General features: G+C 39.9%; 2 protein-coding genes across 4 annotated transcripts; both read left to right on the top strand.

Annotated features, from left to right (window-relative positions):
- The first annotated feature begins 691 nt into the window (after positions 1–691).
- Positions 692–3,957, top strand: LOC113009984 (H-2 class II histocompatibility antigen, A-U alpha chain-like). Its single transcript, XM_026148724.2, has 4 exons — positions 692–854; positions 1,256–1,504; positions 2,989–3,273; positions 3,499–3,957. Exons 1-4 carry the CDS (start codon positions 707–709, stop codon positions 3,612–3,614), a joined length of 798 nt encoding a protein of 265 aa, XP_026004509.2. The 5' UTR covers positions 692–706; the 3' UTR covers positions 3,615–3,957.
- A 146-nt stretch (positions 3,958–4,103) lies between these two features.
- LOC113009905 (H-2 class II histocompatibility antigen, E-S beta chain-like) lies at positions 4,104–13,532 on the top strand. 3 transcript variants are annotated; one of them, XM_080299486.1, is made up of 9 exons: positions 4,104–5,490; positions 6,604–6,876; positions 7,119–7,332; positions 9,406–9,473; positions 9,555–9,665; positions 10,684–10,836; positions 12,054–12,219; positions 13,054–13,073; positions 13,128–13,532. In XM_080299486.1, coding segments are annotated over exons 1-9 (1,062 nt in total). In that variant the 5' UTR covers positions 4,104–5,435; the 3' UTR covers positions 13,130–13,532. The 3 variants fall into 3 exon arrangements, 2 of the variants coding, with proteins under 2 accessions (XP_080155612.1, XP_026004335.2); XR_013906734.1 differs by having other exon boundaries at positions 12,054–12,378; positions 13,054–13,532; XM_026148550.2 differs by having other exon boundaries at positions 13,054–13,532.
- Positions 13,533–25,302: the final 11,770 nt, after the last annotated feature.

The following is a 25,302-nucleotide window of genomic DNA, read 5'->3' on the forward strand; positions in this document are numbered from 1 at the left end:
ACATAATTGTGTATAAAATCACCAAAATAATATTGCATCATACATTTATATTATGAACTACGCAATTTAAACGTGGCCAAAAATAAATAAATACGCGTGCCATAAACAGGTCATCAGTTATTAGAGAACAACTGTCAGGCTTCATCAGTATTTTAACATTGATTTAACATTTATTTAACACTTAGATTTCAGTCTTGAACCTTAATGAAGATTTGGATGAAAAATCAACATGAATTCAATTTCAGCTTTTCCCAAAAGTCTCTGTGATTTTTAAAGTTATCTCAGGGTTCAGTAGATTGTAGTTTAGAGACAGAGCAGGGCTGGAGATGATTCAGCCTCTCAGAGACTGATTATGGTCCATCTAAGCTCACAGCAGAAGGATGAGGCCATCACGGCTGCTCCACCCTTCACAGGAGGAACCCCGACTCCTCCTGGACTAAAGGTTTGAGCAGATCACCTCTGCAGTTCTTCATCTGTCCACCAGGTGTCCTCAGTGCACCTGCATTCGCAGATCACCTGACCATCTGAGTCACCTGACCGCCTGCTCCGTTTGTTTTGTTTTTTTTTAATCTTTCTTTTCCATCCATCTTCATCGGGCTCTGATCAAAATGAGTTTATTATAATGTCATTATTAATTTCTGTTTTCTATGTGTCTGTGTGTGTTTGTGGGCCTGGTGCCTCTGTCTGCCTGGACACCGATGACATCATGTGGTCCCTGTTCTGTGATTGGCTGATGTTTGTGTACGAGCTCGCAGACATTCAGAGAGTCACAGAGCTCCTGCTGATGATGATAAAGATGAAGGTGTGGGTGCTGCTCCTCGTCCTCTCTTCGGTCCTCTGTGTCTCCACTGATGGTGAGTCTCTAAATCACTCATTAACTCTGTTTTAATGAACTTATTAAAAATACTAGTGAGCAAATGAACTCTGTCAGAAGTCCGAAACAGAAGAGACGAGCACGCGCACACATTTATCACGTGATCGTTAAACTTCACCAGCTGATTACTGGGACACTGTTTGTCTAAATATGAGCTTGTTCACAACACAGACACTCTTCCCCAGTCTGACAAAAAAAATCAGAAAAACACACATTTTTAACAACATACGTGTTGTTTGACTAATAGTTTAAAAAAAAGAGATTGTAATGAACTCTATATTTGAGGATTAAAGCATCAGGCTGATGGTTCCTGTGTGACTCACATTTGCTGACAGTCGGCACTGAATAACAGACACTGAATAAGCTCTCTGTTCTCCTCAGGTCTCTACGAGATGAACTCCATCAGCGGCTGTTCAGACACTGTTGGAGAGGATGTGCTGATACTGGATGATGAGGTGGTCTGGTACGCAGACTTCAACAAACAGAAAGGTGTTGATTCTCTGCCAGCCTTTGCAGATCATCCACACTGGCAGGAAGGAATGTATGAAGAAGCTGTGGCTAATCAACAGATCTGCAGACAAAACCTGAAGGTGGCTCGTTCGGCTATGAAGGACTTCCCCAAAGAACTCGGTAAACATAACTCATCAACCACACAGTCCACATGTAAAGAACAGAAGCACGTTTCCAGCTTGGGAGTAAATCCTGTAAATATTTCACTCTGTTAAAGTGATAAAAAACAACAACAAGAGCTTTATGGCAGATAACTCGCAGAGATCCAGTTGTGACAGGCTGACAGGTTAGATCAGATTTGCTGTCATTATCCTGACACTCAGGTGTACAGTATGTAGTTGGCTCACTCTAGTTTTAAATAACATGTGATGCAAACAACAGAATAATGGTGTTATCCTGAGGTTAATCCAAGCTCACAAAGTGTCAATATTCACCAGATTACAGATATAAACTAGAACAAAAACACACAAAGATAATCCAAATTTGGTGAGTTAGTGTTATCTTAAAAAAACAGCAACGTGTGTGAAATGATTGTTGAGAAATCTCCAAGTATTGTGAAGAAACAGAAAATATTTTCTAAGTTAACTTCAGTAATTAGTTCCTGCAAACTATTAATGTGTTTTTTTGAGAAAGACATGAACAAACCTGAGTGGCCTTGCAAGTCGGTTCCTATCAGTCACTTATGTTATGACAGCCCCGTCTAGATCGTGGGACTTGTTAACCAGGGATGAAGCCCAGACTGCAGGTTTCAGGGGAAGATTTTACTTGCTAGAGCAACCAGTTAGATCTATTTGGACTTAAATACATTTATACTCAGATTCACACCTTTATTGTTTCACAAAAAGTTAGAAAGGGAAGTTTAGACACAGTTTAGACTTTAACAGCACATTAAAAAAATAATAATCGATTCTAATTACTTAATTAACCCACTCTGAACTAATGGTGATGTTGTTCCTAGCTTTGGAGGAGAGAGGTTGGTGGTGAGATAGGCCCTTCCAGTAGTGTAGGTTTGTTCCACCTCAGTGCTCTGTGTTATTGAAAATAATAAGGAAGCTACGATTCACAGGGAGAACCTTAAAAGGCTTAAGAATCTGCAGTCCGCCTGGTAAATGATGGACGCCCAAATCCTTCTCAGAATCATAATCCAACACAGCGATGATGATGAGCAGAAATAGACGACATCATTCTGCTAAGATGTTGATCAGACTCATGTCTTTGATTAAGAACAAAGATGATCTACTTACTAGCAGCTCTCTTTAGCACTCTTATGTTTATGACAAAAGAATTTCTCTCTGCCTCGGTAAAGTTCTTCTTCTCTTGTCCTATCTTATCTTAGTTTATATTATCTTATCTTATGCTATGGAAATATTATGCTTCCTATGAAATGAAATAGGGAACCTACAGTATGTATTTCCACTTCATCACATGACATGAAAACAACAAAAAAAATCTGTTCTTGCACATTTGTGTTTTTTCCATTTTCACTAGAAACTGGAGTTCAGCAGCAGAAGCTTCTGTTTCTTTCACAGTTTTTTGTTTTCTCGTGTTATTGAGTGCAGCCTGTCGCGTGGTGTTGTGAGCAAACTGTATGTGTTTGTGCACAGATGCTCCTGACAGTGTGGAAATCTACACTATAGTAAATGTGGAGATTGGAGTCCAGAACACTCTGATCTGTCATGTGACTGGTTTCTATCCTGCTCCCGTTAACGTCACCTGGAGCAAGAACACGAAGAAAGTGGTTGAAGGAACCAGCATCACTGTTCCCTTATCCAACAAGGATGGTTCCTTCAGCCAGACGTCCAAACTGGACTTTGTTCCAAAGGGAGGAGATTTGTACGCCTGCACAGTGGAACATGTGGCCCTGACCCAACCAGTTACCAAAATCTATGGTGAGTATATCAGGTTCAGTTTATTATAAAATGTACCAACAACAGTAATCACAAGGTGAGTTATATTCTAAGGCAAAGGCTGCATGTGTGCAAAGCAATGGAAGTGTGTTCAATGATCTCTAATAATATGATCTGAAATAAAAAAACAAGCAGAAAGTGTTGGTCCCAGCACAAAGACTGACTGTTTACAGATGTGAAGGTCCACGTCTCTCTCTGTCTCTGCAGAGGTGGAGGACGTTGAATCCATTCTGGGACCTGCAATATTTTGTGGAGTGGGTCTGACTGTCGGTGTCCTTGGCGTGGCAGCAGGAATCTATCTCTTCATCCGAGGAAGAAAGTGATGCTGATCGGTTGATGCTAATGTTTTAATAAATTCTGAGGTAGACACCATCCTCTGATGAACTGACTTTTATATGATTCATTACAAATGAAACATCTGGAGGAAAACTGTGGCAGCTGGTCCGAATGATCTCAGACCCTCCTCATCCTCACTGGGACTGATTATTGATGTGAAACAGAGAGTTTCACATCATTAAAGATTTACTGAGGAAACGTTGATTTCAGTGTGTTTCTGAATGTTTCTGTTGTGGAACGGTCTCATGCTGTATTTGGTGAGCTGATTTTTCTTGTGTGCAGAATGAAGATGAAGCTCGTGACTTTTTGAATTAAAATAACTGAATGTTTCTTTTTGATATTAAATTCATTCTTTTTATGGAGCAGCAAAACTGAAAAACAAATAAAAATCTGGTTAAAAGAAAGGCTAAAAAACCTCAGGCCTTATCAGACTTCTATTTCCATTAATTGTTTCAAAGGTCTTGCACGGGAACCTGAACAAATTAAACCTGATTACATTTTAAGAAAAGACTCAAACTGAGTTGAACCACATGGTGAGGGCGTTCTGAGGCAAACTTCCACAGAAAGGATGAATTCAACACAAGTTAACCTTAAATCCCACTTTGATTAACAAACACCGTGACAATAAACAGTGGGGACATTTTTCTTTAATTTTGTATTATAAATTCCGTCTTTGTCTCTTCTTAGCATGTTGTGATGTACTCAGCGTTAGCATTAATGCTGAGATGTATTTTAGAAAAAATGCAGAACAAAAGCAAATTAAGATCAACAACAAAAAGGAACAAAGTCGGCGATGTTAGCTCACAGACTAAAAGCTGAGTAGCTACCAGTGTGGGTGTTAATAACTCAAACATTTATTTTAATATATTGATAACATGCACAGGCGTTAGTGTAAGATGTTCTCAGCTTCCACAACCACCAGTCAGGCTGCAAAGACTCCCTGATTTGGTCAGTGAGATACTGAACAGTCCTATTGTTGACTTCACTTAGAGCTCAGAATGAAGCCTCCAGACTCCAAACTACTGGCTTCTTTCAGTCACCTTCAGGCCATGACACAGTTAATATTGTGTTTTTTTAAATCCATCAAAGTCTTGTGTCACTTCCTTCTAAAAGAAACTGCTTGCTGATCATCTTCTCTGCTCTTCCTCCTCCGTCCTCTCTTTCTTACATCTTTATCACATTATTATTAGTTTCTCTCCCTGGAAATAAAGTAAGTGTACCTTTAGCCAACAGGACGAACTGAAACTGCATAAACACTGTGTGTGTATTTATTGATCTGTTAGAAAGTTTCATCTGAAACTACATGCCATAAAAATGTTTACCCTCTCTACACTTGTTTGGAGCAAGTTAGATGCTGAGTATTGTCTCCACCACTTTATTAATATGTGCACCATGAACACGTGAGATGAGAAGTGAAAGAATGTGCTGAGGGTGTAAACTGTGAGCTGCGGGATGTTTGGGCGCTCTCTGACTGACGCACACAAAAGGAAAGAAAAAAGTTTTTATTTTTTTAATTTTTTAATTTTTTTAATTTTTTTTTTTTATCTAGACTTCATAATATGTTTGAAGTCAGTCATTCCATTATTTATAAGTTAAATAAATGATCAGATTTTGGTCTTTTTTTGGTATTTCAGAGGAAGTCTGTTCGAGTTAGAGCATTTCCAGCTGAATAAATTAAAGCTAATTTCCTGGTTTCCTGTCACAGATTTCTTCCTGGCAACAGATGATGCTGCAGATCATGTGACATGCCCTCTGGTTTTTAGCACTGTGCTCAGTCAGACTGTCAGAGTTTGTCAGGAGAACTCAACATGGATTCATATTTTCTCTGCGTCAGCCTCTTCTTCATCATCCTCTGCAGAGCAGGTATTACACATACACTCATCAACATTCAATCAATACACTCACATGTATGTTCAAAGAGTCTAAATGCATCAGAGATGTTTTATTGATTAAATGAACGTGACATATGAGCTGGGATTAGCTTTTTGTCCTTAACCTGTGATGATCCTCCTCTTCCTCTCAGAGCTGGTTCCATTTCTTCAGTGATTGTTTAGTTCACTTATTTTCATCAGCTGACAGAGTCAAATGAGATCAAACACAAACATCAACCGGCTACTTTGTTTACCTTTTTCACTTCTTCACATTAACCTCCTGGGACCTGTTCTATCAAAATTTTAAATGAATATCCTCATAGTTGGCTCTGATTTTCCATAAAAACAAAAATAAAGTAAAATCAAAATCTGGTAATTCTTTGTTTTTACAGTCATCGGGCCCCAATCAGCACAAATATAAATTAAAAATGCATGTTGTGGAAGAGTTCGGGTCTGAGGAGGTTAATAATGAATACACCAATCATCAGTCACTGAAAGTAACTGTTGGCCTCAGTGTTCGCACAGTTTACTGGACATAAACTTTATCATTTGTTATGATATAATATTTGTTTTGCACAGTTTTTCAATATATCACTTATAATTTCTATTTTGTTTTTAGTGGATGACGTCCATTATGAAATGTATGAAGTGATATGTGTAATATTTTGATACACTGATTTGCAAACTTTTACACTGGATGTTCTTCCTGACAGAGAGCTGTGTGTCCTCCTGGTCTCAAACCAGACACAGCCTGTACAAATGTGCAAACCACAGCAATATTATATCATATCATGTGTTTATACAGCACAGCTGTACTAAATCATTAGCAGTCCCCATAGGGGGTCATGTGATTGTTGGAGTTTGCTGTCTAACGTTTAACATTGTTTAACATTGAGTGTTTACAATGTAAAGCACCTTAGCAGACTGCTGTTGTGAGATGGCACTATATAAATAAAAGTGACATATTGTATTTGAAGTGATGTGGCAGTGATGATGTTGCTGTTGTGGTGCTCCAACAGTAGCTGTGTGTAACTCCTGACAGTAGAGATGTGTGTGTGGGGGGGACCAGCTCAGCCTGAGTGACTCTCTGATCTTTGTGTTTCAGATGGATACGAGTATTACACTTCATCCCGCTGCCTGTTTAACTCCACTGAGCTGCGGGACATAGAGTACATCAGATCTTACTATTACAACAGGATAGAGTATGTCAGGTTTGACAGCAGTGTGGGGAAGTTTGTTGGATATACCGAGTACGGTGTCAGGGAGGCAGAGTACTTTAACAATGATCCTGGACAGCTTGCCTCAATGAGAGCTCAGAAGGAGACGTACTGCACACCAAACATTGACCTCTGGTACCGAAGTGTTCTGACAAAATCAGGTGAGTCAGTGTTTCTGTGGCATCATCGGATCATCGTATAAACATCATCACACTGATGCATCATCAACACAACTCCTGCCTGGACCTTCTGCACAGTTTACAGTAACACTGCTGAAGGTTTAATGTGACACGTTCAATAAAGCTACACCATCTCTGCAGACACCGGAGTGTCTGTGGTTTGCGGCGTCCTGCTTTAGTTTGTTGCAAAATTTACCAAAGTCATTTTCATTTTCATGTTCCAGCGAAACCATTTGTCAGACTTCACTGGACGAAGCCTCCCATTGATCATCATCCTGCCATATTGGCTTGCAGCGTCTACGACTTCTACCCCAAATATATCAAAGTGAGCTGGTTGAGAAACGGACAGGAAGTAACCTCTAACACCACAGCAACTGATGAGCTTCCAGATGCTGATTGGTTCTACCAGACCCACTCCTACTTGGAGTACACACCCAGGTGAGTCTAGTTTGGGCCTGCTAACAGGACTTGCTGATTCTATTTATTCTTGTAAGTTTTGAATGTTTTCTGTCACCTGCTTATTTTTTCCCTGATGCTGTGGAGCTTCTTCAGTCTCATGTCTACTTTCTCCAGGATAGTTCAAGCGTCAGCACAGATCACCTTCCATATTCATTTTTTCAATAAAACAGCTCTGGTCTGATCCTTGGGCGCCCTCGACTTATTTAGCTCAGTCTGGTCTGTGTCTCCAGCTCACTGACTTTCGTTTGAATAACATGAAAATGATCCACAGATGCAGATGTTCACAGCTCAGCCTGTGAAACCTCTTCCCTCTTTTCCTTCCTCATTCCTGCCACAACTAAATTCACCCAAAGTTCCCATTTCTTCTGAGCCAAGTGTTTCAGCAGGAACTGTCTGAATTCAGCAGAGCAAAAAATAGGAAGTCCCCCAGATTGTTTTTAACAAAGCAATAAACATGTCATGACAATTTCTTTGTTTTCACTTACTGAATATGAACATTTCCCTACATTACCGTTGCATGTGTTGATGTGTCATGTAATAAATTTCAGAGAATTCCTCAAACTGAGCCTGTGATGGACTTGAGCTAAAACATCATGAACCTCCTGTTCTAAAGGACCAGTGCTAAAGACCTTTACACCTGGATGACGGAGATAGTCGCGTGCTTGGAACACATTTCTACAAGATGTAAAATGATCAAATGAACAAATCTTATGATTCCATCAAAAGCATTGAGTCTCCAGGTTCAAAATAATTGTGCAGCCATGCCAACTAAACCTTCCTTTTGTTACTTCGGAGTAGTGATGGGTCGTCCGCGAACGAAATGGCTCTTAGAGCCGGCTCTTTGACGTGAACGACGCGAGCCGGCTCCTTATCGCGAGCCGCCACGTGGGTTTTTTCTTTTTCTTTCTCTCACCCTCTCTCTCTCGCCTGCACGTGAGCCTTGTGCTTTATGCTGGGCAGAGGGGGGAGGGGCGGTAGTTACACTCAGTAGCAGGAACAGAGCGGGGGGGGGGGAGAGAGAGAGAAAGAGAGCCAGGGACAACAGCGTCACATTAGAAAGGTATAGTAATCATCCACAACTATTTTCAGTTGCAGATGATAAAGGATTCAGAAAGTTTATTCATGCAGGCCCATATGACAGAGAATGTGCATCTTCTTTTTGTTTTCATATTATAATTTATATTTAATTGTGTTGTGTTTTGCAGTGTTTTGTGTTGTTTTCACTTTAAATTTGTAAAAGGAAAAAGCTGAAAATTTAAATAGTTAAAAGTTGAAATGTGAATAATTGATTTTTGTATTATATGATTTATTTATTACATTTTATGTGGAGTGAAAAAATAAAAGTATATTTACAGTGGCCCCTACAGACAAAGCACATACAAACTTCAAATCACGTACAAACTCCAAAACACGTAAAAACACGTAAAAACTCCAAAACACGTACAAAAGACAACAGAAGTGCTCCAGGATGCTGGGCGCAGTGTTAAGCTTTTGTTACCTAGTGGCTACAGAAGCCAGCAAGTACCAACGACCGGATTTGGTGTGTGGTAGTGACAGGTAAATGAACTTTTTTTTAAAATTATTTGAATATATATGAGTGCCTGTGTATAAATACACAAACAATACACACATGCTTTCAATTGTGTAATTTAAGTGATCTAGTAGCTCGGCTTTGGAAGTTCAGTTCATGCTAGAAATGTGTTTTGGAGTTTGTACGTGTTTTGTCTCTAGGGGCCACCGCATATATTTATATATAAATATATATAAATAAAACCACTTTTTTTTACGTTAGTAATTCCTTTTGTGCATAATTTTATATTATTGTTAATAATAAATTAATTAAAGCAACAAAACAACCTGAAGAGCCGGTTCGGAGCCGAAAGAGCCGGCTCTTTTTAGTGAGCCGAACCGAAAGAGCCGGTTCTCTAAAAAGAGCCGGAAATCCCATCACTACTTCGGAGTGCTACAGCAGGAAATAGAATTAGGCTGGATAACGAAAAGTCACGAATTGTAGTTCAGTGTGAGAGTCAGTGATGTTGGTTTGTGTTGTAGGTCTGGAGAGAAGATCTCCTGTATGGTGGAGCACGCCAGCCTGGAGAGACCTCTGGTTACTGACTGGGGTAAATACCTGTCTGTATCTACACACCTGTACACACCTGTGTGTCTGTCCACCTGTGTGACTCTCACCTGTGTGTCCTCAGTCCCGTCCATGTCTGAATCCAAGAAATTGATGATCGTTGGAGCCTTTGGGCTGATCCTGGGTCTGCTCTTTTTCCTGGCTGGAGTCATCTACACAAGGATGTGCAGCAGAGGTCAGAGCAGCACTCACACCAAACTGAAGCCAGTTCGTACCACAACATATGAGTTTGAAACCAGTGTGGATTCTAGGCCTTCTATACAGTTTCATGTACATGTCACATACATTTTTTCTTCACAGCACTTTAAAGGACACGTGTAAGTTTGATGTTCATCAGCAGGATGATTTAAATCACAAACAAAGCATGAAAATTAGAATTATTAAGGGTCAGAGTTCAGAATCTCTCCTCTCTCTCTGATGTCCTTTGAGATTGTAGTAATAGTGGGGCCCCACAGGGCCCTGTAAGAGGACCTTTGTTTTTAAATCTGATATGTGAGAAATTTCCACATGAATCAGGCTAAAGGTCAGTTAAATATTAAAGATACTTACATTTATGTCTTATTCTGCCAGGAGACACTGATTAATAACTCAATATAACCACAGATAAATCTGTGGTTCTCTCCGCTGTGTCACACCACAAACACGTCAGCAAAGAATTTCCAAGTTTGCAATGTTTGAAATCTCACAAACCCGTGGAAAATATTGCCTGCAGAAAAGGAAAGAGGATCCATGACTTCCAGAAGCTGATGGCCCTTCTAAAGGGTTTGTTCAGAGTCAGGATAACTTGAGCTAAGGGATGGTTGGATTGCTTGGATCAGTTAGATCGTTGAGTTTCTTTCTCTAATGACAGTTTCTGCCTCTCGGTCATGAAAGAAGTATGGCGTCTCCCCACCAGGCTAGCAGGGTGCAAATCCAAGTTTGTAAATGTGGTAACTCGAGAAGGAGGCGAAATACGAGTTTATAGTAAAAACCTCGGCCCAGTTTGAATCCAAGCGTTTCCCTGATCACTTAGGATCTTCACATTTGTACCATAGGTGCATATACCAGGAAGGTGAGGAGTAGCTGTGGTGCCTGCCAGTATTACTTTACCAAAGCCAAAGTCTGAGCAGCATGAAACATTAGAACTGTGGCGTGTATCAGTTCAGCCTGAGTCGTCACTCTTTGACCTTTGACCCTTGCTCTCACTGTTACAGATGGATATACACCTTTGGCTCACAAGTTCAGTGAGAAGCAGCCAGAGGACTGGAACAAAGATGCTGCAGCTCTGAGCTTGTGGAGACCTCAGAAGGAGATGTTCTTCAAACCCGACTCTGAGCTCTGCTTCACAAATGTTCTGCCTAAGTCAGGTGACTCACTGTTTCTGTGACATCATCAGATCATCACATGACAGCTCAGGTCCTCACTGATTAATCAGCTCCTGAATGAACACCTGCACACTGTGACGGTTTCATCTTTGTGTTGCAGTAAAGCAGAGCCTGCTGGTTAGCTTTGCCACATGGGAAAATATTAGAGAAGTCATTACGTCATTTAGCACCAGACGGGGAGCAACAGCTGACAGCAGCTAGCAGCAGCTTTGGGTACAGCCAACAGTGTGGGTTGAGGGTGCCAGGCGTCTCTGGATTTGGTGCATTTCTTACTGTATTATGATTGCTGTTGAGACCCGTGCTGTCAGCTATACTTGTTACTGTAGTTATTTGTTTACCAGAACATTTAAAAGTGCTTAATAATCATGTTTTGTTCTTTTTCTCTGGTGTTAACGCTAGGCCCTGGCTGTGTGTGATATACCAACTGCCTGGTTTCCACATCCTTCATATAAACGCTCATAGCTCGCTGCCTAAGATGGATATACTTAGAGTCTGGGCCTGTTCAAGTAGTGCTGACATAACTGTCGTATCTGAAAGTCAGTTATCTAATTTTATAGTGATTAAAGACGTGGCAGTTGGTGGATTTAACGTTCATCACTCTGCTGTCCGAGAAAAGGCGGTGGTGTGGGGGTTAATGTAAAAGTCTGTGTTCAGGTCTTGTAGTGTAGTTGGGCTTCTTCTTGTTGCTACCACACCATCCAGCTCTCCTGGATTTCAGTGATATAATTATTGTCTCTGCTCATTCTCTCCATCTGTTGGAGTCTGTTTATCACATAGCACAGATCTAGCACACCACTGTACTTTATACTCTCTGGTTGACTGGTCCTCATGGGCCTTATGCAGGATTCAGTTCATACAGAACTGCATAGAGCATAATGCACGACTTGCAGGTCTCTTAGTTAACTTTACTTACAGACTTTAGAAGACGTATAAATGACTCATCAGTGGAAACATTAGACCATTTTAGTTATAAGACTATTTTTTTATTGTAGTCACTTTAATATGTTTGTCTGAAGCAGGTCTCTTTATAAATGAGACATCATGTATCAGTGGGACAACCTGTGTAAATAAAGCTTAAATAAGATAAATTATAATTCCAGATTAAGAGTGAAACATTGAAAAGCTGTGTGAGGGAGCCACGCAGCGAGGGAGGGATGCAGGAGACTGTGATGGTTTAAATTGTCATTATTATGTTTCAGTGATGCCGCTGATTGGTGTTCATGCCATGACGCCCCCTGGTGGTCATCATCCTGCCACGCTGCTCTACAAAGTCTACGACTTCTACCCCAAAAAGGTCGCTTCTGCTAAAGCGATAAAAGCAGCCGATTTGCTTGAGAAGACTTTACCAGTTGAGCTGGAGCCCAGGTGAGTCCACAGCTCTGAGTACAGGAACAAAGGATGAGGAGCAGATAGTTTATAAAGACACACTCGGGCTGCAGGGTGGCTTTATTTAAACCAGAAGATGAAACTGCCAGAAACATTGAGGGCTGGATCTCTGTGTGTAACCACACGTGTGCCTGCATGGTGAGCTCCTGTATGAATGAAGGGAAACACCAGTTTACATCAGGCTCAGTGTCAGGATTGTGATGTGGATGAGTCATTCTGGGCTTTTAATTGCAACAGTTTGTTTTTAATACAACTGCTTCTACATATTAGCTTTGGGCACATTCACAGTTTATAAAAGTGCACTGAGATTTTTATAAACTGTGATAACTGTGAAAGAGAGCAGACAGGACTAAGAGACAGAAACAGGACTGCTGGATGAGCTACACTCACTATGAGCAGAGACAGAGCGATGCTGTATCATCATTAGCTAAGCTCAGTACGAGTCATCTGTCTCAGCTGACATTCTTCAGTTTCTTCTTTGCTTTTAATAGAAAATGTTTCTGATTCTGAGCCAAAAAGTTAAAGTTCCTACTGTGGAAAAAAAAACCCTGTTTTTTGAAAGCCTAAAAAAATACAGGAAAGCAGGTCACACATATTTATCTACAAATTAATGACACAAGATGAGAGCCGGGGCCCCTCAGCCCCCCCAAACCATATATGATTTGAATCTGATGCTACAAACACAGCAGATAAAGCCAGCACCTGCTCCTGCTGGCGCACACCAGCGTTGGTTAAAGCAGTACAGGTTTGTACAGCTCCTGGTTCAAAGCAGTCAGACCTGGCCTAACAATGTTTCCTCTGTCTGTGCCCCAGGACTGATGCTGGTTCCCAGTAGCTGATCCTGATTGTGGATTCTGCTTCTGTCTGTCAGCTGGAAGTAAAGCTGCAGCTGCTGGAAGCTCTGTGTTTGATCCAGGCTCTTTGAGTCAGGCTGAATGTGGACTGTGGTGGATCTGCTGGAGTCTCAATGTGTTTAGAGATTTCATCATGTGTGTGTGTGCAGAGTATTCTTAGAGTCTTTACACCTGTCTGACAGCAGGAGCCAACCAGGTGAGCTTCTTCCTGATGGACCTGAGCTGGAGGAAAGCCAGGTGTGTGCTGGGAAACTGAATCTTTTATTGCTTTGTTTGGCTGTCAGGCTGGAGGGGGCGGAGCTCTGTGGGTGTTTGTGTGTGTGGGACCTTCCAGTGTTAACAAACGCACACGCACATAGAGATGAACCCAGACTCAGACACTGTCAGCTGTTTGCTGGATTTTACTTCCTCATTCTTTTCTCAATGAATCTGTTTCCACAGTCATGTGATCAGTTTCTTCTTTCAAACCCTGTAATGACAGAGAGCTGTTTTGGCTCTGCAGTGTGGGCGTGTGTTTACTTTGCTGTTAATAAAGTTAAGCAGATCAAACAGACAGCACACGCTGACCTCTCACCTCTGTGAGCAGCCAATCACAGCAGGCCGAGGACTAAAAAAAAAACAAACCTTATCTCATCCTGACCCTGTCAGTGGATCCACGATGAAGCTCTGGATCCTGAACTGAGAGCAGCCGGAGTCAAACAGAGAGTCGGAGGTGAAGCTGAGAATCTCCTGAGTGTGTCCATCAGGTTCAGATCCTGTGGTGCCGTCACTCACTGCCGTCTTTCTACAGATGTTTCTCAGCTTATAGCGTCAGAAAAAATCAGTGTGGTGTGTTTTTGACTGCTGTGTTGCAGTTTGATGGTCAGTTTTCTCAGTTTGTGACTTCTTAAAGTCTCTGTGGCCACAATCACAGCTGGAGAATCTTCTAAAACCAAGGAAGGGAGCTCTGGCTCTTCCTTTATTACCTCCTTTAGGAGGACACACTGGGTGCCTTTTATAAAATAGGAGCATATAGTGCTGTCCCATAATTCACAGCAACACACTCAGACACAGATCATCATGTATGTGATGGCTGTGGTATCCATGTTTAGCGTGCTGATGTGTTTGAAATAGCTTTTGTTGTGTTGCTCTTTACTCACCTGCTGACATCCTGCAGCTCAGCAGTAAACCATCTGCATGCTGAATATGATGAATAAGATAATGAAGCTTCACCTGCCTTCAGCAGGTGCACATAGTAACTCTCTGTACTGAAACTTCTATCTCTGGAGGCTTCCTCGATGTCCGCCGACCAGTCAGTGTCTGGTGTTGATGAAAAAGAGGAGGAGGCTCAAAGGGTGGAGCTGGCGATATCAGAGCATGAGGAAGAGGTTGTTTGGGTTTCCAATGAACAACTGTATTCCAATTTCACCGTTGGTCTAAAGCAATATTCCCTCTAATGGTTCATGTGTCTGAACACACAAACTCCCTGAGCAGCCCCTTGGACCACTGTGAGCAACAGCAGACGTGTGCACTGTGGTCACGCCAGCATCCAAGTTACATGTTTATTAAAGTAATCAAATTACAGCTTTTACATTTATGTTAGAGTACTCTTAATTAACTGCTTTACCCCACTTACAATGTTCATGAGCTGTGTAGGATGTTAACACTATTGGAAGTTAAAATAAGAGAGTCCTGTAACTCTCTGTCTGCAAAATACAGTAAATAATGATCAACGTTGGGCAATTAATTATATAGTTACTCCTTCAAAAAAGTAACTGAGTTATGCAAACAACAATGTTTTTTGCAGCTGTTTACAAAAATATGCAGCCAATGTGTTTAAACAAACATTTCAAACTATTTACAGAACAATCAGCTGTTCTGCATCAAATCTGATGCCACACAAATTATTTGTGCCGCTCCAAAAAATAATTTCTGTCCACTATGAGATGAAGGAGAACAACAGCCTGATACCTGCAGGCCTGACAGCAGCAGATGTATCACTGCTGTAACACCTGTAACACTCAGCAGGCGCCTCATTGTTCTGACACACAACAAAACTACTGAGAGTGAGAGAGCGTTTTCCTCGTAAAATGCCGCTTTTACCATTTTTTCCTGCAGTAAATATAAACAACGATAGTATTCAGGAAGAAAACCAAACATTAGCTGTGTCCCAAAATGTCGGCTGCATCCTTCAGAGAACCCGGCCTTTGTGGTCTACGATCGAGAAGGCCGGAAGTGTGGTACAGTCTAGCCTTCTGATTAGCGTCACCGCTGTCTCGGAGTTTAATAAACTCGGCCGTCTGCTCCTTGCTATCTAAAATAAAACAGGACACTGGCGTAAATTCTCGACCGTCTCACACTTCTGTTTTAATCAGTTTTTTGTTTATCGTTTATTCATTATGTGTGAAAATCCCAAGGAACCCTTTCTCGCCTTAAAATATGTTTATTTTGTGGCCCAGAAAGATTAATAAGAGTCATTTTAAAACTTAGTAGCACCCGCCATTGTTGGCAGCTGAAATTTGGCTCGGCCGCGCTATGAATTCTGGGATATGGTGGCCTACAAAGGACACGTCGATACCCGATCCGTACCGGAAACCCGATCGGTACCCCGCATGCGCAAATCTTACGTCACTTCCTCTCTTTGCCAACATTGCGACATTCAATATATTTGAATGATACGGTTAGCGCCCAGTTAGCTCCTAGCATTTCTCAACAGCTCTGCCTCCTTTTCGACTACCAGGAAATTTAAACAATGAATAATCGGTATACAAACAAATTCATGCTTTTCTCCTCAACAGAGAGCGTTCCCCAAAGAACAGCGCCGTAATATAAGAAGAATGGCGCCTAATTACAGAGTTAATAATGCAGACTTTGTAATATGTAACGTGAACATTCATCAGCCAGATGAAGTGTTTACTGACAATTGACAGTGAGAGCAGACATCATCATCACTGTTCCAATCAATCCTCTCCACACAAACAAGCATAAACACACTCGACTATCATTAAATCAAAATCAACACACATTTGTAATGATGCTAATTCAGTTTACAATAGGGTTCCTTTGCTCGGTCAGCAGGTGGCAGTATCCTCGTACACTGGGGAGTAAACTGCCATTAAACGAACAGAAGAAGAATAAAACATCTGCACGGTACGGATCGGGTAGACCCGATTTGTACGGTCCGACTTTGCACATGCGCAGTAAGGATCGGTGAGTCCTGATCCCTAACTATCTTTTTATTTTTTTGTTTTTGTCTACATTATATTAAATGTTTCATTATCGGAAACATCTTACTTGTTATTCTTAACATCTTAACAGGTACTCTGACCCGTAACTATCGTAAAATACTTCGACCGGAAGTAGACACCTTTCGCGCATGCAGGGTACCGATCGGGTTTCCGGTACAGATCGGGTAGTGACAGGACACACCCGACCCATCCTTCAAATTCGTGGAAATGAAGGACGCATTTATCGGCCGCATTTGAAGGAGTCGACCTTCGACGCCTGGCTGTGACGTAATCGGCCTTCACATGCGCCAGGCTGCCATATCGCACCATCAGCCCCTCTGGCCAACAGTAGGTGGTAGGGTAAAGTGTCTTGCCGAAGGACACAACGACCAGGACAGACAGCCCGACCTTCCGGTTACAGATGCTCTTCCCATCCCCCTGAGCCACGGTCGCCCACATCAGCTGCCATCAGCAGGTAGACCGTTTGTCTTGAGCTTGAGTGGAGTGAAGGAATGTATTTACAGCAAAACTGTGCACAAGGTAAAGTCAGAGTTTGATACCCTCTGCACTTGAAAACAGACGGTAACAAACAGGTATAACCATTTATTATTATTGTTGTTGTTGTTATTATTATATGTATGTACTGTTTGTTTGTGTTTCATTAACAGTAGTACAGCAGTATTGGCTTAAAACCTTGCATCTGGTATTCAACATTCTAATTTTCTTATGCTTATTTTTAGCATGAGGTGCTAATAGAGCCTCATTTGGTTGTCTCATAAATGACTGTGTGATTGATTTAAATTCAGTACCATGTGTGGATACTTTAAAGGTACATTTTGGATACGGTTGAGATTTCCAGTCTGCTGTGCACCCCCAAACACCCACAGGCTCTGGGGGCAGCTCTCTGGTAATAATCTGCAGTGTTCATGCATTGCCCCTAAACGACTCAGCCATGTCCCATTCATGATTATCTGGTCAATACAAAAAGAGAAATGCAAAGAAAGTTATAAAATATCAGTCTGACAGCTCATGATAACTTCTTGTCATAATTTTAAAAAGATGTCCCATTAAAGCCTGTAAACTACAGTGAAAACAATATTATAGAATACAGAGTTATACTGAGGACATAATACTGTAAAACTGTCTGTGGATATTTTCGTTTACCTACATTTATGAGTCATCTACACCTGGAGATCTCAAAGATAGCCTACTGGCAACAGAACAATTTTAACAGGAGGCTACGTCCAATGTTATAATCTTATTATAATCAAATCAAATCACAAGCGCACTTAAAGGACAACTCACTAACCATATTCCTTCTTCGAGTTTATGTTGAGGATCAAGGAGTGAGTGAAACTCTATGTTTGTCAGAGATACATTAATATAAAAGTTCTTCTTATTTGTCTCCTCAGAGATGATGCTACACTTTCACTTATAAGATCTGAGTGATACACTACGAGCTAGGGTCAGAAATTAATGACTAACACTGACTGTACTATGAGTGTCTCTGAAAAAAACACAAATTGTATGAATTTTACATGATTCCTCCTTGGTCCCACTTTCTAGCCCACATACTTGAATTATAGTATTAAAGTTCAAGAAAAACATTCAGTAAAAGGACTAGACGTTACAATCCCTGATAATGCATTGCATTAAATGGAGGAAATCTTGAAGGATGGCTGTTTTGAGGACGGGCAGCCCAGAAACTTTACCAGCAGCACACATCATTGTGTGCCGTAACTTTCAGTCTTTTACCCAAGCTGCCATTTTTCCTTGGTTAGGTTTAGGGATTTGATTATCAAAATATAATTTGGGACACATCGTCCATCGATTCATCAGGTGTTTCGGCCCCTCCAGGGTGCACCAGGCCCACGGAGTGTGTCACTGGTTTATGTTGTATTGTTATTGCTTCTTCTATTCACTGCAACTGAAAAATATTAATTACCTCTTTAACATTTATGGAGCCTCATTTCTTCAAAGGGGTAGAAAAGGTGATAGAGAGTAGTGAGACGAAAGGGACAAGATAAAAAACTATTAAGAGGTTAACGTAAATACTTCACTACCAACCAGAATAAGGCTCTGCATTAAAAAATGTAGGAGCATTTTCCCTCTTAAACACCCATAAAAGCATAAAATGTTGAATGGTATATTTGACATAGTAATGTGGCCCTAACCCATTTGACTCAACACAGGAAACCTCACCCGGCCTGGACATGGAAAGGATGACAGATTGATAGCTCTTTCTCGTTTCTATTCTCAGGATAACAATATGTCTTATCTGCCTGGAACATAAAAGCTCCATCTCACTTTCTACACAGTCTAGACATTTTGGGAGTCATATTATCATTATTTAAACCTAAGGATTAAGTAATTTCTTTCTTTCTCACATAATATACCGACAGTGTTATACGTTTAGTCAACTCCACAAACACAGAATTGAGATATCAGCAGGTTTTTGCACTCTAAACTACTCTGACTAAAGGGTGCACAGTTGTGTGTTGGATATCCAGTAAATCATTAATTATTAAGGATAATCTTAAGTTACAAAATGAGTGTTTACATATATGTGTTTGTGTGTGTACGCCTCAGCTCACTGTGTGTCACATTTTGTCGCCATCTGGTGGGCGATTATATCTACTGCAAAGCACTTGCTAAATGTGCTGCTGAAAGACAGAATCATTGGTCTGTTGAATGGTACTCTCTGTAGAATAGTATAGTATTCTCTTTAGAATAAAGTCAATAAGTCAGAAATGTGCAAACTGGAGCACACCCCAAACAGGAAGTCCTGAGGGTGCAAAGCAGCCCCTCCAGACTGTACCACTCTGTGCCTGTCTCACAACCTTGTTTCAGAAATGCTCAGTGTTATTTGGACATGAGTATGAACAAGGATCAGAAGATCAACTCTGTTTACTGGCATTAATTGACAAATGCTGTCAGTCAAAGCAATAGTCGTGAAGGAAAACTTCTTCTTGATTCCTGATGCCACTGCCTGTTTTTTCTTCATATATATGGGTGTTGATCTATTTTTGTGTTTGACGATTTTACTGTCTTTGAATCTCAAGATGTGAATCTGTTGTGGGGGATTCAAACACAATTCTCCTGCAATCACCTCTCCCACATGCACAACTACCCAATTAAAGTCTGTATTCAATATTGGAGATGTTACATTTCAGCAGTTAGAGCCACAAATGTCTTGATGCATGCTCAATCATCCACAAACTTTTTTTTTTACTGGCACACATCATTTGTGGAGCATCTTATTGCGACACCTGATTGTTCTCTAATTTTAGTTTTAGTAATATGTTTAAATGGTTGTACAAAATGAAAAAAACAGCAGGTGTATTGGCTGCATTTTAGTTGATAAATAAATAGATAAATAGTTGTATATGTTTACAAAATGTACAGTTTATATTTGCATTTCAAGTTATAAACATTTACTCAACATGTCTGTGGGGGTTTTTTACAGTAAAAAATACTACTAGGATTTTAAGTTCTTTGTGTGATTTCAGATCAGTAATACTAATGCAGTATGTCAGTGAAAAACAACTAAATCCAGTTGAGCTAAAAGGAATGATACCAAACAAGGCAAGGGGAAATAAAATCTGAGGGTGAAATACAAACATAAACTCAAAAGGAGTCAAAAGTGTCCGGTTGTATTTCAGACCTCAGTGGGTTAATCCAACAAATCATGAAAAATTACGTTTAAATTTGTTTTCATGACAGTGCAGATTTCTGACATTTTGTGTAATTTAAGCTCTAACAATGTGACTGTTTTCTAACAAAAAACAGTGGTAGACTTGTGTTTGTAAATGAACCGCCCCATGTAGTGTAGCTTTCTGGATTTTATACTTACTTGTGCTACATATTTATTTATTATACAGGCTACAGTACATAAGATCAAAACTCACATGTTTTATGTAACTAAAGTGTATAATTATGTGGGCTACAGACAATAATTAAGTTACAGATGATATTTATATGAAAAACATGTATACTTACTGCATTTGAATCATTTTAACCATATGTAACCACCTGCATATGTGTTTTGATTTTGCCACCCCACTTGATTTCTCTGCCACCCTCATGCAACCCTAAGAAAATTTCTCTAGATCCACCCCTGCTCCAGATGCTTTTCTTTCCAAGCTCCTTAGACTGGCAAGTCCCTGTGTTTATTTTTATATGGTTCTCATTGTGAGTTTTAACCACAGGTTAATGTGCTGCGCCACAAAGCTCAGATCATTTCAAACTGCTTCCTTGATCATGACAAAGAAGTTTTTTGCACTCAAATGTCCTCCACAGTCACCAGATGTTACTCCAATAAAGTAGCTTTTGAATGTGGTAGAATGGGAGATTTGCCTTATGGACGTGGAGCTGACAAATCTGCAGCAACTGTGTGATGAAGTTATGTCAGTTTGGATCAGCATGCGTGAATATTTCCACGTGTTGAATCTCAAAAGAGATATGAAGAATGAAGGTAGGTCTACACTAGCAAGGTGTACCTTATGAACTGGCCAGTAAATTTATATTACAGTATCTGAATTAAGCAAATAATTCAGATAAAATGGGTGTATTTTAAATATGGTAATATTTCACTTTTTAAAAATACATTCCTCTTTTTCCATCAGTGATTTTTTTTTCTAGTTTGTTCATAAAGAGCAAAATATCGAGAGTGCATTTCATCATTTTCTCAGTAGGTTGTGTTATTGCTTTTTGATTGCTCTAATGTTGCCTGGATTTAGGGGGAACGTCATGAAAAGGAACAAAAATTCTTGTTATTCCTCACATACCGTTGGACAAACTTTCTAAACGGTTTAGAATAGATCAGGATAAATACAGTAAGAGTATTAAAGAAACATTTTAATATGCCTATATTTGCTTTCTTTCAGTTACAATGAATTTGAATGAATTCTATGACTCAGTTTGTAGTGTTTGTGGAGATTAGGAAATTATTTTACTGTTACCATTCATAATCATTATCATTACTATTGCATTAATTATCATTTCATCAAAGCATTTATTGAAGCTGTTGATGCTACATTAAAGTCTGTATTTCAGGTGTTAGCATAATCACATAATAATCTTTCATTGCAGGTGCAACTGTAATCATGTTATACACATTGCATTTTGGTGCTTAATAAAGAGTTGATGCTCGGTCAGATAATTGATGGTCAGAAGCTTCGGTCGACGCGACGTCCGGCCGATCTATTGAGTAAAGTGGCTTAGAGCTATGGAAAGAACACGCTTACAATGCATATACACCACATATAATCTAGAAACAGGCCTGAATAGAGGCCTGTGTGTATTCAGCAACCTGCTGCGTTGGAGTTTGCTTGGTAACAGATGACTCTGAATAAGTCAGGAAGTATACTTCTAAAATGTCATGCAGTGAGGTCATGCACTGAGGCGAGGCGAGGCACAATTCAACAACAAGGTGATTCAAAGTGCTTTACAGAGACATTAGAAACAGAAACATATAAAAAGCATGATTTAAAATTGATTAAAACAAGCAAACAAACAAACAAATTAACAAACAAACAAACAAAACAGTATATAAAATCAAAACAGATAAAATCAGAACAGTAAATAAAATCAGTAGTTAAAATGTAAGTTTTGAAATTTAAGCTTAAGTGTGGATTTGGTGCTTTATTCAAATGCAGCTGAGAACAGGTGAGTCTTCAACCTGGATTTAAATAAACTGAGTGTTTCAGCTGATCTGAGGCTTTCTGGGAGTTTGTTCCAGATATAAGGAGCATAAAAGCTGAATGCAGCTTCTCCGTGTCTGGTTCTGACTCTGGGAACTGATAAAAGACCGGATCCAGATGACCTGAGGGATCTGGGAGGTTCATACTGGGTCAGGAGGTCGCTGATGTATTTTGGTCCTAAACCATTCAGAGCTTTATAGACCAGCATCAGAACTTTAAAGTCTATCCTCTGACGGACAGGCAGCCAGTGTAAAGACCTCAGAGCTGGACTGATGTGGTCCACTTTTGTGGTCTTAGTGAGGACTCGAGCAGCAGAGCTCTGAATGAGCTGTAGTTGTCTGACTGATTTTTTAGGTAGACCTGTAAAGATGCTGTTACAGTAATCAAGCCTACTAAAGATGAATGCATGGACTAGTTTTTCCAGGTCCTGTTGAGACATCAGATCTTTTATCCTTGATATATTCTTGAGGTGATAGTAAGCTGATTTTGTTATTGTCTTAATGTGTTTTTCTAAGTTTAGGTCTGCGTCCATCACTACACCCAAATTTCTCGCCTGGTTTGTGGTTTTTAGGTGTATAAATTGAAGTTCTCTGGTGACCTGTAATCGTTTTTCTTTGGCGCCAAAGACTATTACCTCAGTTTTGTTTTTGTTTAGCTGGAGAAAATTGTGGCACAACCAGTCATTAATTTCCTCAATGCATTTACCAAGAGCCTGTACAGGGCCTCGGTCTCCTGGTGACATTGTGATATATATTTGTGTGTCATCTGCATAGCTGTGGTAGTTTATTTTGTTGTTGTTTATAATCTGTGCCAGTGGGAGCATGTAAATGTTAAACAGAGGGGGTCCCAAGATGGAACCTTGGGGAACTCCACATGTGATACTTGTCTGCTCAGATGTGAAGTTACCTATTGATACAAAGTATTTCCTGTTTTCTAAGTATGTTTTGAACCAGTTTAGTACACACATATACAGTATATAGACTTGTTCCTAGGTAAGAGTTCAGACATATGTTGCTTGTAACTGCATTTATTTTGGGCCTGCATAAGTGACAGTTTAGTTCCAGAAGTAAGCGAGAGTAAGAAGGTCAACAGGAAGCTTCTGGCGGAGGAACAGAGGAAGGAACTGTTCTTTTTGAATGTGTCAAAGGTTGTGGTTACTGTAACTGATGCATGTTATCTATCTGCTTTGACGCACGAGGGGCGTCATAAACGATACCCTGATATTATAAAAACAACTGCTGGTGTATTGTTCGGGGGAGATCAACGCCGACTGTGTGACAGTGTTCATCTCCCCACACGTGTGTTTAATAAGGGGGTTTTGTGCTGAGGATTGTGATGGTGTATTTCCTCCACACGTGTTTAATAAAATCATTGTTTTGACGCACTTGGACCTGCGGTCGTTTGTCTCTCACCTCAATCACGAATCGGGACATGTTACAGATATAATAGAAGCCAAGTTAAGAAAAGATACCATGTCCACTGTTGATACTTTATTAACCTAATAACTGAATGAATTAATAAGCAAAAGTATGAAAGCAAGAACATTTAAAAACCTGAAAGTAGAGACTCAAATGCTTGAAAGCTTTTGGATCTAAAACCTGTCAAACATATGTGTGCTTGCTTATTGGTAGCCCAGAGCTACTTTGTACTCTTTGAAGCCCACTTTATTGGTTATTAATCATAATCTCAAAGAGATAAATTAGATAAATCCAGTTTATTAGCCTACCCTTTTACAAAGACACATAGTCGAACCTTTTTGAACATTTATCCCACACTTAGAAAGGATACAGTAGATATTGTCAGCATGTCCTTCTGTTAATTCACAGAAAAAGGAAGGAATTAATCAGATAAATCTTTTAAAAGGATTGCTTCTTTCAAGTTTAGGGACATAATGAAAGATTGATTATATAATATATTATATCGTTTTGCCTCAACTGTCTGTATTTTGAGTGGTTGCATAACCTGCCACTGTGTGCTGTTCTTTCGCAAAATATGAGCGTTATGGTATTGATGTATTCAAAGTCCATGCAAAGAACTTCTTTTCATACATGTGCAGTTGCTTGGGCTCTACGTATACTGGACAGCAGATTCTTCATGACTCTTTTCAAAACAGCAACATCCATACTCAAAGAATACTCACTCTTGAGCCCTGTACTCCTTTGTTTTTCTAAATTCGACACTTTCTGATATAGGTTTTGCAGCTTTTTCTTTTTGTATTTATAGCACTTTCGTGGAGTTACATAAAGCACCAATGGATAATTACCAAGGTAATAAGTAATATCAGAAGACTGAGAACGACTCTTAGAGCTCTGGTACACGAATGGCAGAGAAACCAGACAAACACAGTTGTGTGGCTTTAAAAGTGCTTCAGTGATGTTAAGCCTTGTAAAATAAATTTGTAAACAACACAGTATTTCAACAGGTTTTAACAGAATGTCAAGTATAAAAATTTCCCCCAAAGTAGCAAAAAAATTGAATAAAATAAAATTGTGCACAAGTAAAAGAATTAGTCTTTTTTAAGTCCAAATGGTACCGGTGGGGCCCATGACAAACACGTGTATTCCAATAGAATTCGTCCGACAAGGAGTGTGTGTGATTGTCTGTCCTACCGTACTACTTGTACAGTAGAGGATTTTAGTCCATCAATGTGCGCGTGAGTGTGCATGTATATGTATATCGTCTCCTAGGACCTTGAGTTGGCTCGCCATCCAGTGAACACTGAACACTCTGGGTCCTGGAATCGCTGACCTGGTCTTTGGATTCGTCCCATATAAAAACCTGACCTATAAACAATGGCCAAATATATGTCACGTACCCTTTAAGGATAACTCTCACAAATTAAACTAAAGTAGTGTCACAGTGCAGTAACAACTATTCAGATAAGTTATCATCAATTCAATCATTATCAGTTCAGTCACGTTGTACAACATTAAAATATCAAGTTTCAAAGGTCAAAGTATCAATATCCAAAATTTCACAGTATCAAGGTTCAATACTTATTTGTAACCTGCAGTAACATTAAAGATTATCTACAAGGTTTTAAACATTCAGGAATTATAGCCACCATATAATTCACTTTCATTGTAAACATTAATTACATCCATCAAAATAACTCACTGTACATATATATCTTATCACAAATAAATAAGTATATTACCCCTTTTAAGAAATGGAATAATATGCAAATGCTTATCAGAAATTGAACAAAGTGCAAATAATCAATTTCAATAACCAGTAAACACAAGGACTCAGTCCACAAATAGGAGTATTAAAATAGACGTGCTAAATCCCGCTTGTACC

The sequence above is a fragment of the Astatotilapia calliptera genome, chromosome 3 (genome assembly GCF_964374335.1).
Source record: "Astatotilapia calliptera chromosome 3, fAstCal68.1, whole genome shotgun sequence".
Lineage (NCBI taxonomy): Eukaryota > Metazoa > Chordata > Actinopteri > Cichliformes > Cichlidae > Astatotilapia > Astatotilapia calliptera.